Source organism: Oncorhynchus tshawytscha, linkage group LG13, assembly GCF_018296145.1.
Source record: "Oncorhynchus tshawytscha isolate Ot180627B linkage group LG13, Otsh_v2.0, whole genome shotgun sequence".
NCBI lineage: Eukaryota > Metazoa > Chordata > Actinopteri > Salmoniformes > Salmonidae > Oncorhynchus > Oncorhynchus tshawytscha.
This window is the reverse complement of record NC_056441.1, coordinates 77,213,686-77,226,540: the sequence shown is the minus strand read 5'-3', so window position 1 is coordinate 77,226,540 and position 12,855 is coordinate 77,213,686. Positions and strand designations below refer to the sequence as shown.

Below are 12,855 nucleotides of genomic sequence, written 5' to 3'. Positions count from 1 at the left end.
GAGAGAGAGAGGCAGTGAGAGAGAGAGGCAGAGAGTGAGATAGGCAGTGAGAGAGAGAGGCAGAGAGAGAGAGAGAGAGAGAGAGAGAGAGAGGCAGAGAGAGAGAGAGAGAGAGGGAGAGGCAGAGAGAGAGAGAGAGAGAGAGAGAGAGAGAGAGAGAGAGAGAGAGGCAGAGAGAGAGAGGCAGTGAGAGAGAGAGGCAATGAGAGAGAGAAGCAGTGAGAGAGAGAGGCAGAGAGAGAGAGAGAGGCAGTGAGAGAGAGAGGCAGAGAGTGAGATAGGCAGTGAGAGAGAGAGGCAGAGAGAGAGAGAGAGAGAGAGAGAGAGAGAGGCAGAGAGAGAGAGGCAGAGAGAGAGAGAGAGAGAGGGAGAGGCAGAGAGAGAGAGAGAGAGAGAGAGGCAGAGAGAGAGAGAGAGAGCAGAGAGAGAGAGGCAGTGAGAGAGAGAGGCAATGAGAGAGAGAAGCAGTGAGAGAGAGAGGCAGAGAGAGAGAGAGAGGCAGAGAGAGAGAGAGAGAGAGAGGCAGTGAGAGAGAGAGGCAGAGAGAGAGATAGGCAGTGAGAGAGAGGCAGAGAGAGAGAGAGGCAGAGAGAGAGAGAGAGAGAGAGAGAGGCAGAGAGAGAGAGAGAGAGAGAGAGAGGCAGAGAGAGAGAGAGGCAGAGAGAGAGAGAGAGAGAGAGGCAGTGAGAGAGAGGCAGTGAGAGAGAGAGGCAGAGAGAGAGAGGCAGAGAGAGAGAGAGAGAGAGAGAGAGAGAGAGGCAGTGAGAGAGAGAGGCAGTGAGAGAGAGGCAGAGAGAGAGAGAGAGAGAGGCAGAGGGAGAGTGAGAGTGAGGGAGAGGGAGAGGGAGGGAGAGGGAGAGAGAGGCAGAGAAAGAGAGAGGCAGAGGGAGAGGGAGGGAGAGGGAGTGGGAGCCAGACAAGGCGATGGCAGACCAGACAGGTACGGAAGACATACTAGTCTGTCTCCTCTTATAGCTGTAAGCAATAGTAAGTAATCCACTGTTCAATTTCATTTTTCTAATCCCTTTAATCAGAAGCAGGGGAATTAAGCCAGCTGGTAGGAACCCATGTTAAGATGTAATTAAGGATCTGATTGAATTTCAATGCATACCAATGAGTGTGTGTGCCAGGGCGGTGGAGGATGAGGGGAAAGGAGGGCTGGGGAGAGTATTCACAGACTGATGGTTTTGGTTGGTGGGTGTTTGGTGGTGGCAGGACACTTTGCCGGGCAGCGATGGACTTGGTTCATCCAGCATGCTTCGCTGCATGACTGAGCACGCATCAGGGGCACATTTTCATACATTACTGAAATACTTTTACATTTTATTTTATTTTACCTTTATTTAACCAGGTAGGCAAGTTGAGAACAAGTTCTCATTTACAATTGCGACCTGGCCAAGATAAAGCAAAGCAGTTCGACACATACAACAACACAGAGGTACACATGGAGTAAAACAAACATACAGTCAATAATACAGTACAAAAATAAGTCTATATACAATGTGAGCAAATGAGGTGAGATAAGGCCATGGTGGCAAAGTAAATACAATATAGCAAGTAAAACACTGGAATGGTAGATTTGCAGTGGAAGAATGTGTCAAGGTAGAGATAGAAATAATGGGGTGGAAAGGAGCAAAATAAATAAATTAATTAATACAGTAGGAGATGAGGTAGTTGTTTGGGCTAAATTATAGATGGGCTATGTACAGGTGCAGTAATCTGTGAGCTGCTCTGACAGCTGGTGCTTAAAGCTAGTGAGGGAGATAAGCGTTTCCAGTTTCAGAGATTTTTGTAGTTTGTTCCAGTCATTGGCAGCAGAGAACTGGAAGGAGAGGTGGCCAAAGGAAGAATTGGTTTTGGGGGTGAACAGAGAGATATACCTGCTGGAGCGCGTGCTACAGGTGGGTGACGCTATGGTGACCAGCGAGCTGAGATAAGGGGGGACTTTACCTAGCAGCGTCTTGTAGATGACCTGGAGCCAGTGGGTTTGGCGACGAGTATGAAGCGAGGGCCAGCCAACGAGAGCGTACAGGTCGTGACTGACTTCCTGAGTCAATCATCTCCACCACTGTGATTGGACTGGTATAATCTGCTGCTACAGTCTACATAAACACAGAGAGCTCTTAACCCCCACCCCACCCAACATCACTAAAGGACTGATTTCTCATTGGATATCAGAGAAAGATCTGAACAAAGGCTGAGGATTGGGATGAATAAAAGGGAGGACGGAGGATGGCATGTCAATGCTAACAGCTCATCTGGTTTCTTTCTCATCTACATTCTACTCATTTTGTAGTTCTGTTTGTAGAGGTCAATCTGTGTGTAGAGGTAACATATACAGACATCCTCCAGCACACTTTATCGACGCAAGCAAAATATGTATTGTAAGCATTGTCTACAATGTACACACACACACACACAGGCAGGCAGGCACAGGTGCATGCACACACACCAACACACAGTAATGAACTTCACAATACAGACACAATACAAAGCCTGAGTCTGGGGAGGGAGGAGCTGTCACAGTAGTTTAGATTTTGTGGGGTATAGAGGATCTGTCACAGTAGTTTAGATGTTGTGGGGTGTAGAGGATCTGTCACAGTAGTTTAGATATTGTGGGGTATAGAGGATCTGTCACAGTAGTTTAGATGTTGTGGGGTATAGAGAGGAGCTGTCACAGTAGTTCAGATGTTGTGGGGTATAGAGGATCTGTCACAGTAGTTTAGATGTTGTGGGGTGTAGAGGATCTGTCACAGTAGTTTAGATATTGTGGGGTATAGAGGATCTGTCACAGTAGTTTAGATGTTGTGGGGTATAGAGAGGAGCTGTCACAGTAGTTTAGATGTTGTGTGGAGAGAGGATCTGTCACAGTAGTTTAGATGTTGTGGAGTATAGAGAGGATCTGTCACAGTAGTTTAGTTGTTAAGGGTTATAGAGAGGAGCTGTCACAGTAGTTTAGATATTGTGGGGTATAGAGGATCTGTCACAGTAGTTTAGATGTTGTGGGGTATAGAGGATCTGTCACAGTAGTTTAGATGTTGTGGGGTATAGAGAGGAGCTGTCACAGTAGTTTAGTTGTTGTGGGGTATAGAGAGGAGCTGTCACAGTAGTTTAGATGTTGTGGGGTATAGAGAGGAGCTGTCACAGTAGTTTATATGTTGTGGGGAGAGAGGATCTGTCACAGTAGTTTAGATGTTGTGGGGAGAGAGGATCTTTCACAGTAGTTTAGATGTCGTGGGGTATAGAGAGGTGCTGTCACAGTAGTTTAGATGTTGTGGGGTATAGAGAGGAACTGTCACAGTAGTTTAGATGTTGTGGGGAGAGAGGTTCTGTCACAGTAGTTTAGATGTTGTGGGGTATAGAGGAGCTGTCACAGTAGTTTAGATGTTGTGGGGTATAGAGAGAAGCTGTCACAGTAGTTTAGATGTTGTGGGGTATAGAGAGAAGCTGTCACAGTAGTTTAGATGTTGTGGGGTATAGAGAGGAGCTGTCACAGTAGTTTAGATGTTGTGGGGTATAGAGAGTAGCTGTCACAGTAGTTTAGATGTTGTGGGGTATAGAGAGGAGCTGTCACAGTAGTTTAGATGTTGTGGGGTATAGAGAGGATCTGTCACAGTAGTTTAGATGATGTGGGATATAGAGAGGAGCTGTCACAGTAGTTTAGATGTTGTGGGGTATAGAGAGGAGCTGTCACAGTAGTTTAGATGTTGTGGGGAGAGAGGATCTGTCAAAGTAGTTTAGATGTTGTGGGATATAGAGAGGAGCTGTCACAGTAGTTGAGATGTTGTGGGGTATAGAGAGGAGCTGTCACAGTAGTTTATATGTTGTGGGGAGAGAGGATCTGTCAAAGTAGTTTAGATGTTGTGGGGTATAGAGAGGAGCTGACACAGTAATTTAGATGTTGTGGGATATAGAGAGGAGCTGACACAGTAGTTTAGATGTTGTGGGGTATAGAGGATCTGTCACAGTAGTTTAGATGTTGTGGGGTATAGAGAGGAGCTGTCACAGTAGTTTAGTTGTTGTGGGATATAGAGAGGAGCTGTCACAGTAGTTTAGATGTTGTGGGATATAGAGAGGAGCTGTCACAGTAGTTTAGATGTTGTGGGATATAGAGAGGAGCTGTCACAGTAGTTTAGATGTTGTGGGGTATAGAGAGGAGCTGTCACAGTAGTTTAGATGTTGTGGGGAGAGAGGATCTGTCAGAGTAGTTTAGATGTTGTGGGATATAGAGAGGAGCTGTCACAGTAGTTTAGATGTTGTGGGGTATAGAGAGGAGCTGTCACAGTAGTTTAGATGTTGTGGGGAGAGAGGATCTGTCAAAGTAGTTTAGATGTTGTGGGGTATAGAGAGGAGCTGTCACAGTAGTTTAGATGTTGTGGGATATAGAGAGGAGCTGTCAAAGTAGTTTAGATGTTGTGGGGTATAGAGAGGAGCTGTCACAGTAGTTTAGATGTTGCGGGATATAGAGAGGAGCTGTCACAGTAGTTTAGATGTTGTGGGGTATAGAGAGGATCTGTCACAGTAGTTTAGATGTTGTTTGGTATAGAGAGGAGCTGTCACAGTAGTCTATATGTTGTGGGGTATAGAGAGGAGCTGTCACAGTAGTTTAGATGTTGTGGGGTATAGAGAGGAGCTGTCACAGTATTTTAGATGTTGTGGGGTATAGAGAGGAGCTGTCACAGTAGTTTAGATGTTGTGGGATATAGAGAGGATCCGTCACAGTAGTTTAGATGTTGTGGGGTATAGAGAGGATCTGTCACAGTAGTTTAGATGTTGTGGGGTATAGAGAGGATCTGTCACAGTAGTTTAGATGTTGTGGGGTATAGAGAGGAGCTGTCACAGTAGTTTAGATGTTGTGGGGTATAGAGAGGAGCTGTCACAGTAGTTTAGATGTTGTGGGGTATAGAGAGGATCTGTCACAGTAGTTTATATGTTGTGGGGTATAGAGAGGAGCTGTCACAGTAGTTTATATGTTGTGGGGTATAGAGAGGATCTGTCACAGTAGTTTAGATGTTGTGGGGTATAGAGAGGAGCTGTCACAGTAGTTTAGATGTTGTGGGGTATAGAGAGGATCTGTCACAGTAGTTTACATGTTGTGGGGTATAGAGAGGATCTGTCACATTAGTTTAGATGTCGTGGGGTATAGAGAGGATCTGTCACAGTAGTTTAGATGTTGTGGGGTATAGAGAGGATCTGTCACAGTAGTTTAGATGTCGTGGGGTATAGAGAGGATCTGTCACAGTAGTTTACATGTTGTGGGGTATAGAGAGGATCTGTCACAGTAGTTTAGATGTCGTGGGGTATAGAGAGGATCTGTCACAGTAGTTTAGATGTTGTGGGGTATAGAGAGGATCTGTCACAGTAGTTTAGATGTCGTGGGGTATAGAGAGGAGCTGTCACAGTAGTTTAGATGTTGTGGGGTATAGAGAGGATCTGTCACAGTAGTTTAGATGTTGTGGGGTATAGAGAGGATCTGTCACAGTAGTTTACATGTCGTGGGGTATAGAGAGGATCTGTCACAGTAGTTTAGATGTTGTGGGGTATAGAGAGGATCTGTCACAGTAGTTTAGATGTCGTGGGGTATAGAGAGGATCTGTCACAGTAGTTTACATGTTGTGGGGTATAGAGAGGATCTGTCACAGTAGTTTATATGTTGTGGGGAGAGAGGATCTGTCACAGTAGTTTAGATGTTGTGGGGTATAGAGAGGATCTGTCACAGTAGTTTATATGTTGTGGGGAGAGAGGATCTGTCACAGTAGTTTAGATGTTGTGGGGTATACAGAGGATCTGTCACAGTAGTTTACATGTTGTGGGGTATAGAGAGGATCTGTCACAGTAGTTTATATGTTGTGGGGTATAGAGAGGATCTGTCACAGTAGTTTATATGTTGTGGGGTATAGAGAGGATCTGTCACAGTAGTTTATATGTTGTGGGGTATAGAGAGGATCTGTCACAGTAGTTTATATGTTGTGGGGTATAGAGAGGATCTGTCACAGTAGTTTATATGTTGTGGGGAGAGGGATCTGTCACAGTAGTTTACATGTTGTGGGGTATAGAGAGGATCTGTCACAGTAGTTTATATGTTGTGGGGAGAGAGGATCTGTCACAGTAGTTTATATGTTGTGGGGTATAGAGAGGATCTGTCACAGTAGTTTATATGTTGTGGGGTATACAGAGGAGCTGTCACAGTAGTTTATATGTTGTGGGGAGAGAGGATCTGTCACAGTAGTTTACATGTTGTGGGGTATAGAGAGGATCTGTCACAGTAGTTTATATGTTGTGGGGAGAGAGGATCTGTCACAGTAGTTTACATGTTGTGGGGTATAGAGAGGATCTGTCACAGTAGTTTACATGTTGTGGGGTATAGAGAGGATCTTTTACCTAAACTCTTAGGGAAAAAAGTGCTGTCTTGAACCTAAAAGGTTTCTTTGGGTGTCCCCATAGGAGAACCCTTTCTGTTTCCAGGTAGAACCCTTCTGAGGTCCATTTAGATCCCTTATCCACAAAGGGTTCTACCTGGAACCAAAAATGCTTCTCCTATGGGGACATCCAAAGAACCCTTTTAGGGAGCCTTTTTCTAAGAGTGTTTCAGCTGCAGCTGCAGCCGTCTGCTCCACCCCATCTGACGGCGTGTCCCACCTGCTGAGCAAGCTGCTTGTCACTTCACTGGGTTATCAGAGGATTTGAAAAACGTCTCTTGAAAGGCATGAGCTCTGCTTTGTCTTTTTGCTCCGGCTAGACACACTCAGTGTCTCATTCACAATTTGACAAGTACTTGATAACGACTCAAATTACCCGGCATCCACTTTGTGAGGCCGTAATGCACCCTAACAAAATATATGCCTTTTGTGGCCAGAGGCCGTTGTGCCCTTGGCCCGGAATGCTGCTTAGGCTATTAGGCTATTTTTCACATTATAAGCACAGCAATGTGCACATGGCAGTAGGCTAGAAGCACAAATGTTCATTTAGTGGGAAACACCATTATCAAAAGTGACAGTAAATGTGATTCTGCATGTAATGCTTTATTATGGTGAATATGATCTTACCCAAACTTGAAACTCATGTGCTGCTCATGTCTGCCAGTAAGGCTCTACACCCCTTGTAAAGTGGATTAATGTGCTGATTTTAAAACGTTATTCGGCCACTTTAGTTGTGATACAAACCTTATCAAAACATATAGGTCTATGGGCTAGGCTACATGAGGTGTGATACTAACCTTATCAAAACATATAGGTCTATGGGCTAGGCTACATGAGGTGTGATACTAACCTTATCAAAACATATAGGTCTATGGGCTAGGCTACATGAGGTGTGATACAAACCTTATCAAAACATATAGGTCTATGGGCTAGGCTACAGGAGCTGTGATACTAACCTTATCAAAACATATAGGTCTATGGGCTAGACTACATGAGGTGTGATACTAACCTTATCAAAACATATAGGTCTATGGGCTAGGCTACATGAGGTGTGATACTAACCTTATCAAAACATATAGGTCTATGGGCTAGGCTACATGAGGTGTGATACTAACCTTATCAAAACATATAGGTCTATGGGCTAGGCTACAGGAGCTGTGATACTAACCTTATCAAAACATATAGGTCTATGGGCTAGACTACATGAGGTGTGATACTAACCTTGTCAAAACATATAGGTCTATGGGCTAGGCTACATGAGGTGTGATACTAACCTTATCAAAACATATAGGTCTATGGGCTAGGCTACAGGAGCTGTGATACAAACCTTATCAAAACATATAGGTCTATGGGCTAGGCTACATGAGGTGTGATACTAACCTTATTAAAACATATAGGTCTATGGGCTAGGCTACATGAGGTGTGATACTAACCTTATCAAAACATACAGGTCTATGGGCTAGGCTACATGAGGTGTGATACTAACCTTATTAAAACATATAGGTCTATGGGCTAGGCTACATGAGGTGTGATACAAACCTTATCAAAACATATAGGTCTATGGGCTAGGCTACATGAGGTGTGATATTAACCTTATCAAAACATATAGGTCTATGGGCTAGGCTACATGAGGTGTGATACAAACCTTATTAAAACATATAGGTCTATGGGCTAGGCTACATGAGGTGTGATACTAACCTTATTAAAACATATAGGTCTATGGGCTAGGCTACATGAGGTGTGATACTAACCTTATCAAAACATATAGGTCTATGGGCTAGGCTACATGAGGTGTGATACTAACCTTATCAAAACATATAGGTCTATGGGCTAGGCTACATGAGGTGTGATACTAACCTTATCAAAACATATAGGTCTATGGGCTAGGCTACAGGAGCTGTGATACTAACCTTATTAAAACATATAGGTCTATGGGCTAGGCTACATGAGGTGTGATACTAACCTTATCAAAACATATAGGTCTATGGGCTAGACTACATGAGGTGTGATACTAACCTTGTCAAAACATATAGGTCTATGGGCTAGGCTACATGAGGTGTGATACTAACCTTGTCAAAACATATAGGTCTATGGGCTAGGCTACATGAGGTGTGATACTAACCTTATTAAAACATATAGGTCTATGGGCTAGGCTACATGAGGTGTGATACTAACCTTATTAAAACATATAGGTCTATGGGCTAGGCTACATGAGGTGTGATACTAACCTTATCAAAACATATAGGTCTATGGGCTCGGCTACATGAGGTGTGATACTAACCTTATCAAAACATATAGGTCTATGGGCTAGGCTACATGAGGTGTGATACAAACCTTATCAAAACATATAGGTCTATGGGCTAGGCTACATGAGGTGTGATACAAACCTTATCAAAACATATAGGTCTATGGGCTCGGCTACATGAGGTGTGATACTAACCTTATCAAAACATATAGGTCTATGGGCTAGGCTACATGAGGTGTGATACTAACCTTGTCAAAACATATAGGTCTATGGGCTAGGCTACATGAGGTGTGATACTAACCTTATTAAAACATATAAGTCTATGGGCTAGGCTACATGAGGTGTGATACTAACCTTATTAAAACATATAAGTCTATGGGCTAGGCTACATGAGATGTGCGACTATGACTACAAAAAGTTGCAAACAAAAATGCATTGCTTCTTATCATTCACTAGTGATAAAATATAATTAACAAGTGACAGGCTAATATTGTCACATATCAGACTATTCTTGATTTAATCTTGTCTTTACATGTACTAAATAATATATGTGTGAAATTTGTTTTGATTTAGAATGTACCATAATCATGCATCTGTCTCGAAACAGGGGCAGCGGAAAAAATACATGTCATCTATGTACTTAAATAGTGAATGGAGGATGTTTTTCACATTGTTTATTTTCATGCCAGCCAGCAATGTGCTTAATATTAGTAAAGTCATTACCGCTTAGAGATGACATTCATTTGCTGAGACCGCATCATCACCTGCACTGCATCATAACATCACCTCTACCGTGTTTGGTTTTTCTCTCTTCTCCTTCTCTGACTACATTGTCATTGTTAATGCTATTCACATCTATTGATTTAGTCTGTGCGGTAGCCTCACACAGCCACATTGTAAAGGATAAGGGCAGTTTTGTACTCAAGTCATAAGGAAACCATTGTCATCTACACCACTGTTTACAACACTGTAGGATGTATTAGTTCCCTTTCAGAGAAACAGACAAAGGACAGAGGAAGGCAGTAGTTCAGAGAGAGGTGATATATGATCAGATGTGAAAACTGTATTGATTTGTCAGTAGTGTTGCCACTATTAAATATGGATCCTGCGCAACTGCCATCTTGACTTTGTCTTGAAATTGACACTCTTTCAATAGAGACCCCCCAGCTTTTTTTCAATAATGCCTTGTGTCAAGAGAGATGTCTTATGGCTTGATACAATAAGATGCTCCACATTTCATTTGACTGTGGGACATTGTATCGATGCTATTGCGCCACTCTGGTTAAACAGTGTCAGAACAAAAACCTCTGAGTATGCTTTATTTGGGTCTGGCCACAAGCACTGTCAGAGACAGCACAGGCAATATCATCGAAATACCATCATGGAAGATAATTACATCCTAAAGTCATTGTGTTCAGGTTATGAACAACATTAAGGAAATAAAGATAATTTTATAGTCCTTCCTCAAGGATATAAAAAAATAAAAATAAATCTATTTTTAAATATTTTTTTAACCTTTATTTAACTAGGCACGTCAGTTAAGAACAAATTCTTATTTACAATGACGGCCTACACCGGCAAAACCAGGACGACGCTGGGCCAATTGTGCACCGCCCTATGGGACTGCCAATCACGGCCAGTTGTGATACAGCCTGGATTCGAATCAGGGTGTCTGTAGTGACGCCTCTAGCACTGCGATGCAGTGCCTTAGACAGACCAGGCCCAGGAAGTGGTGGAGATTAATGTCAGTTTAGATCTGCTGTGGTGCCGCTCCACGCCGCCCCATTCCCTTGGTGGTTGTGACATACTTCCTCTCATTCTATCCCACCCTCAGCCTCTCCACAGAGCCTCTCCACAGAGCCTCTCCACAGAGCCTCTCCACAGAGCCTCTCCATAGAGCCTCTCCACAGAGCCTCTCCATAGAGCCTCTCCACAGAGCCTCTCCACAGAGCCTCTCCACAGAGCCTCTCCACAGAGCCTCTCCACAGAGCCTCTCCATAGAGCCTCTCCATAGAGCCTCTCCATAGAGCCTCTCCACAGAGCCTCTCCACAGAGCCTCTCCACAGAGCCTCTCCATAGAGCCTCTCCATAGAGCCTCTCCATAGAGCCTCTCCACAGAGCCTCTCCATAGAGCCTCTCCATAGAGCCTCTCCATAGAGCCTCTCCACAGAGCCTCTCCACAGAGCCTCTCCACAGAGCCTCTCCATAGAGCCTCTCCACAGAGCCTCTCCACAGAGCCTCTCCATAGAGCCTCTCCACAGAGCCTCTCCACAGAGCCTCTCTCCACAGAGCCTCTCCATAGAGCCTCTCCATAGAGCCTCTCCACAGAGCCTCTCCACAGAGCCTCTCCACAGAGCCTCTCCATAGAGCCTCTCCATAGAGCCTCTCCATAGAGCCTCTCCATAGAGCCTCTCCACAGAGCCTCTCCACAGAGCCTCTCCACAGAGCCTCTCCATAGAGCCTCTCCACAGAGCCTCTCCACAGAGCCTCTCCACAGAGCCTCTCCACAGAAAGAGAGAAAAGACTTCACAGCTATCGGCCCTCAGCTCAAAGAGAAGGGATCTGTTTTACTGCTCAGGGAACACTGTGGATGTGAAGGGTATGAACGGAGATGGGGACAGTGTGTGTGTGTGTGTGTGTGTGTGTGTGTGTGTGTGTGTGTGTGTGTGTGTGTGTGTGTGTGTGTGTGTGTGTGTGTGTGTGTGTGTGTGTGTGTGTGTGTGTGTGTGTGTGTGTGTGTGTGTGTGTGTGCGTGTGTGTGTGTGCATGCGTGCATGGGTGCGCTTGCTCACGCAAGAAGTGGGATGGATGTGTAGTTACACGAAACACACTTCTTTCAGCCTCTGCAAACAGCTTGGTTGCTCCCACAAGCAGAAGATCCTGTATATACATTGACAGAGGTGATCTACATCCGAGAGAGCAATCTCCCTCCTGAACGTTTATTTTCTCCAGGTATGTCTTAAAAGGAGACTAAATCAAGCTGGACACTCACAAATAGCAAAAAGACATTAAATATCTTAACTACCCGTCACGGTGGTGCTTACACTTCATATTGAAGGTTATATGTTAAGGTCAAAGCCTGTCAAACTATAATAGAGAGGTCCACTAAGCCACTGACTACAATGTGATAGCCACATAAAAGTCACCACACACGAATAGGTTCTATAGCCATCTTCATCATCCCTCCCCTGTTAAACGCTGTGCTGGCTCCTGTCTGGGGAGAATACAGTGTACTTCAATGTATATCAAATGCTCTGTTTAAGGCCATTGCCTGTGATGGATGGTACATTACCCTGCATGCTACACAATTGCAGAAAAGCAAAAAACCACTGTTTCAGGATATGTTCTGCCATTAGATGTGCTAGTTTGTTTTGCATGACTTTTATGCCTATTGTAGTCCCATTTGGTTGATTTTCTGCATTGTTGAACAGAAAAGAACATAGTTGGACGTTCAGCTGAATACTTAGGACGGTTGACTGCCAGGTTGTTAAGAGAAAAACAAAGAACAATTATTGAGCCACATATCTCCTGGTCTGCTGGGAAGGTGGACATAGTCTTTTCAGTCAAATGAAATGGTTCAAAATGTGAACAGTTTGCCTACCCGGTGTGCAGGGCTTCAGATTCAAGTGCACCTACCACCAATAGCACACTGAATCAAGTGCACCTACAACCAACAGCACACTGAATCAAGAGCACCTACAACCAACAGCACACTGAATCAAGTGCACCTACAACCAACAGCACACTGAATCAAGTGCAACTACAAAAACAGCACACTGACTCAAGTGCACCTACAACCAACAGCACACTGAATCAAGAGCACCTACAACCAACAGCACACTGAATCAAGAGCACCTACAACCAACAGCACACTGAATCAAGAGCACCTACAACCAACAGCACACTGAATCAAGTGCACCTACAACCAATAGCACACTGAATCAAGAGCACCTACAACCAACAGCACACTGAATCAAGTGCACCTACAACCAACAGCACACTGAATCAAGTGCAACTACAAAAACAGTACACTGACTCAAGTGCACCTACAACCAACAGCACACTGAATCAAGTGCAACTACAAAAACAGCACACTGAATCAAGTGCAACTAACACCAACAGCACAACACAAATAAAAAATGGAAAGGAGAGCAAGTCATTATCAAATACAACTCTGTGTCATTATCAAAT

The 12,855-nt window shown here is 44.1% G+C and overlaps 1 protein-coding gene across 1 annotated transcript in view; it reads left to right on the top strand.

The window, feature by feature from the left end:
- The window catches only part of LOC121838967 (keratin-associated protein 10-7-like), a 60,540-nt gene that overhangs the window by 20,952 nt on the left and 26,733 nt on the right, over nt 1-12,855 (top strand). Inside the window, exons 3-4 of the mRNA XM_042294958.1 lie at nt 2,611-2,615; nt 11,286-11,394. Of these exons, the coding sequence (XP_042150892.1) occupies nt 2,611-2,615; nt 11,286-11,394 (114 nt within the window). The remainder of the gene's footprint in view (nt 1-2,610; nt 2,616-11,285; nt 11,395-12,855) is intronic.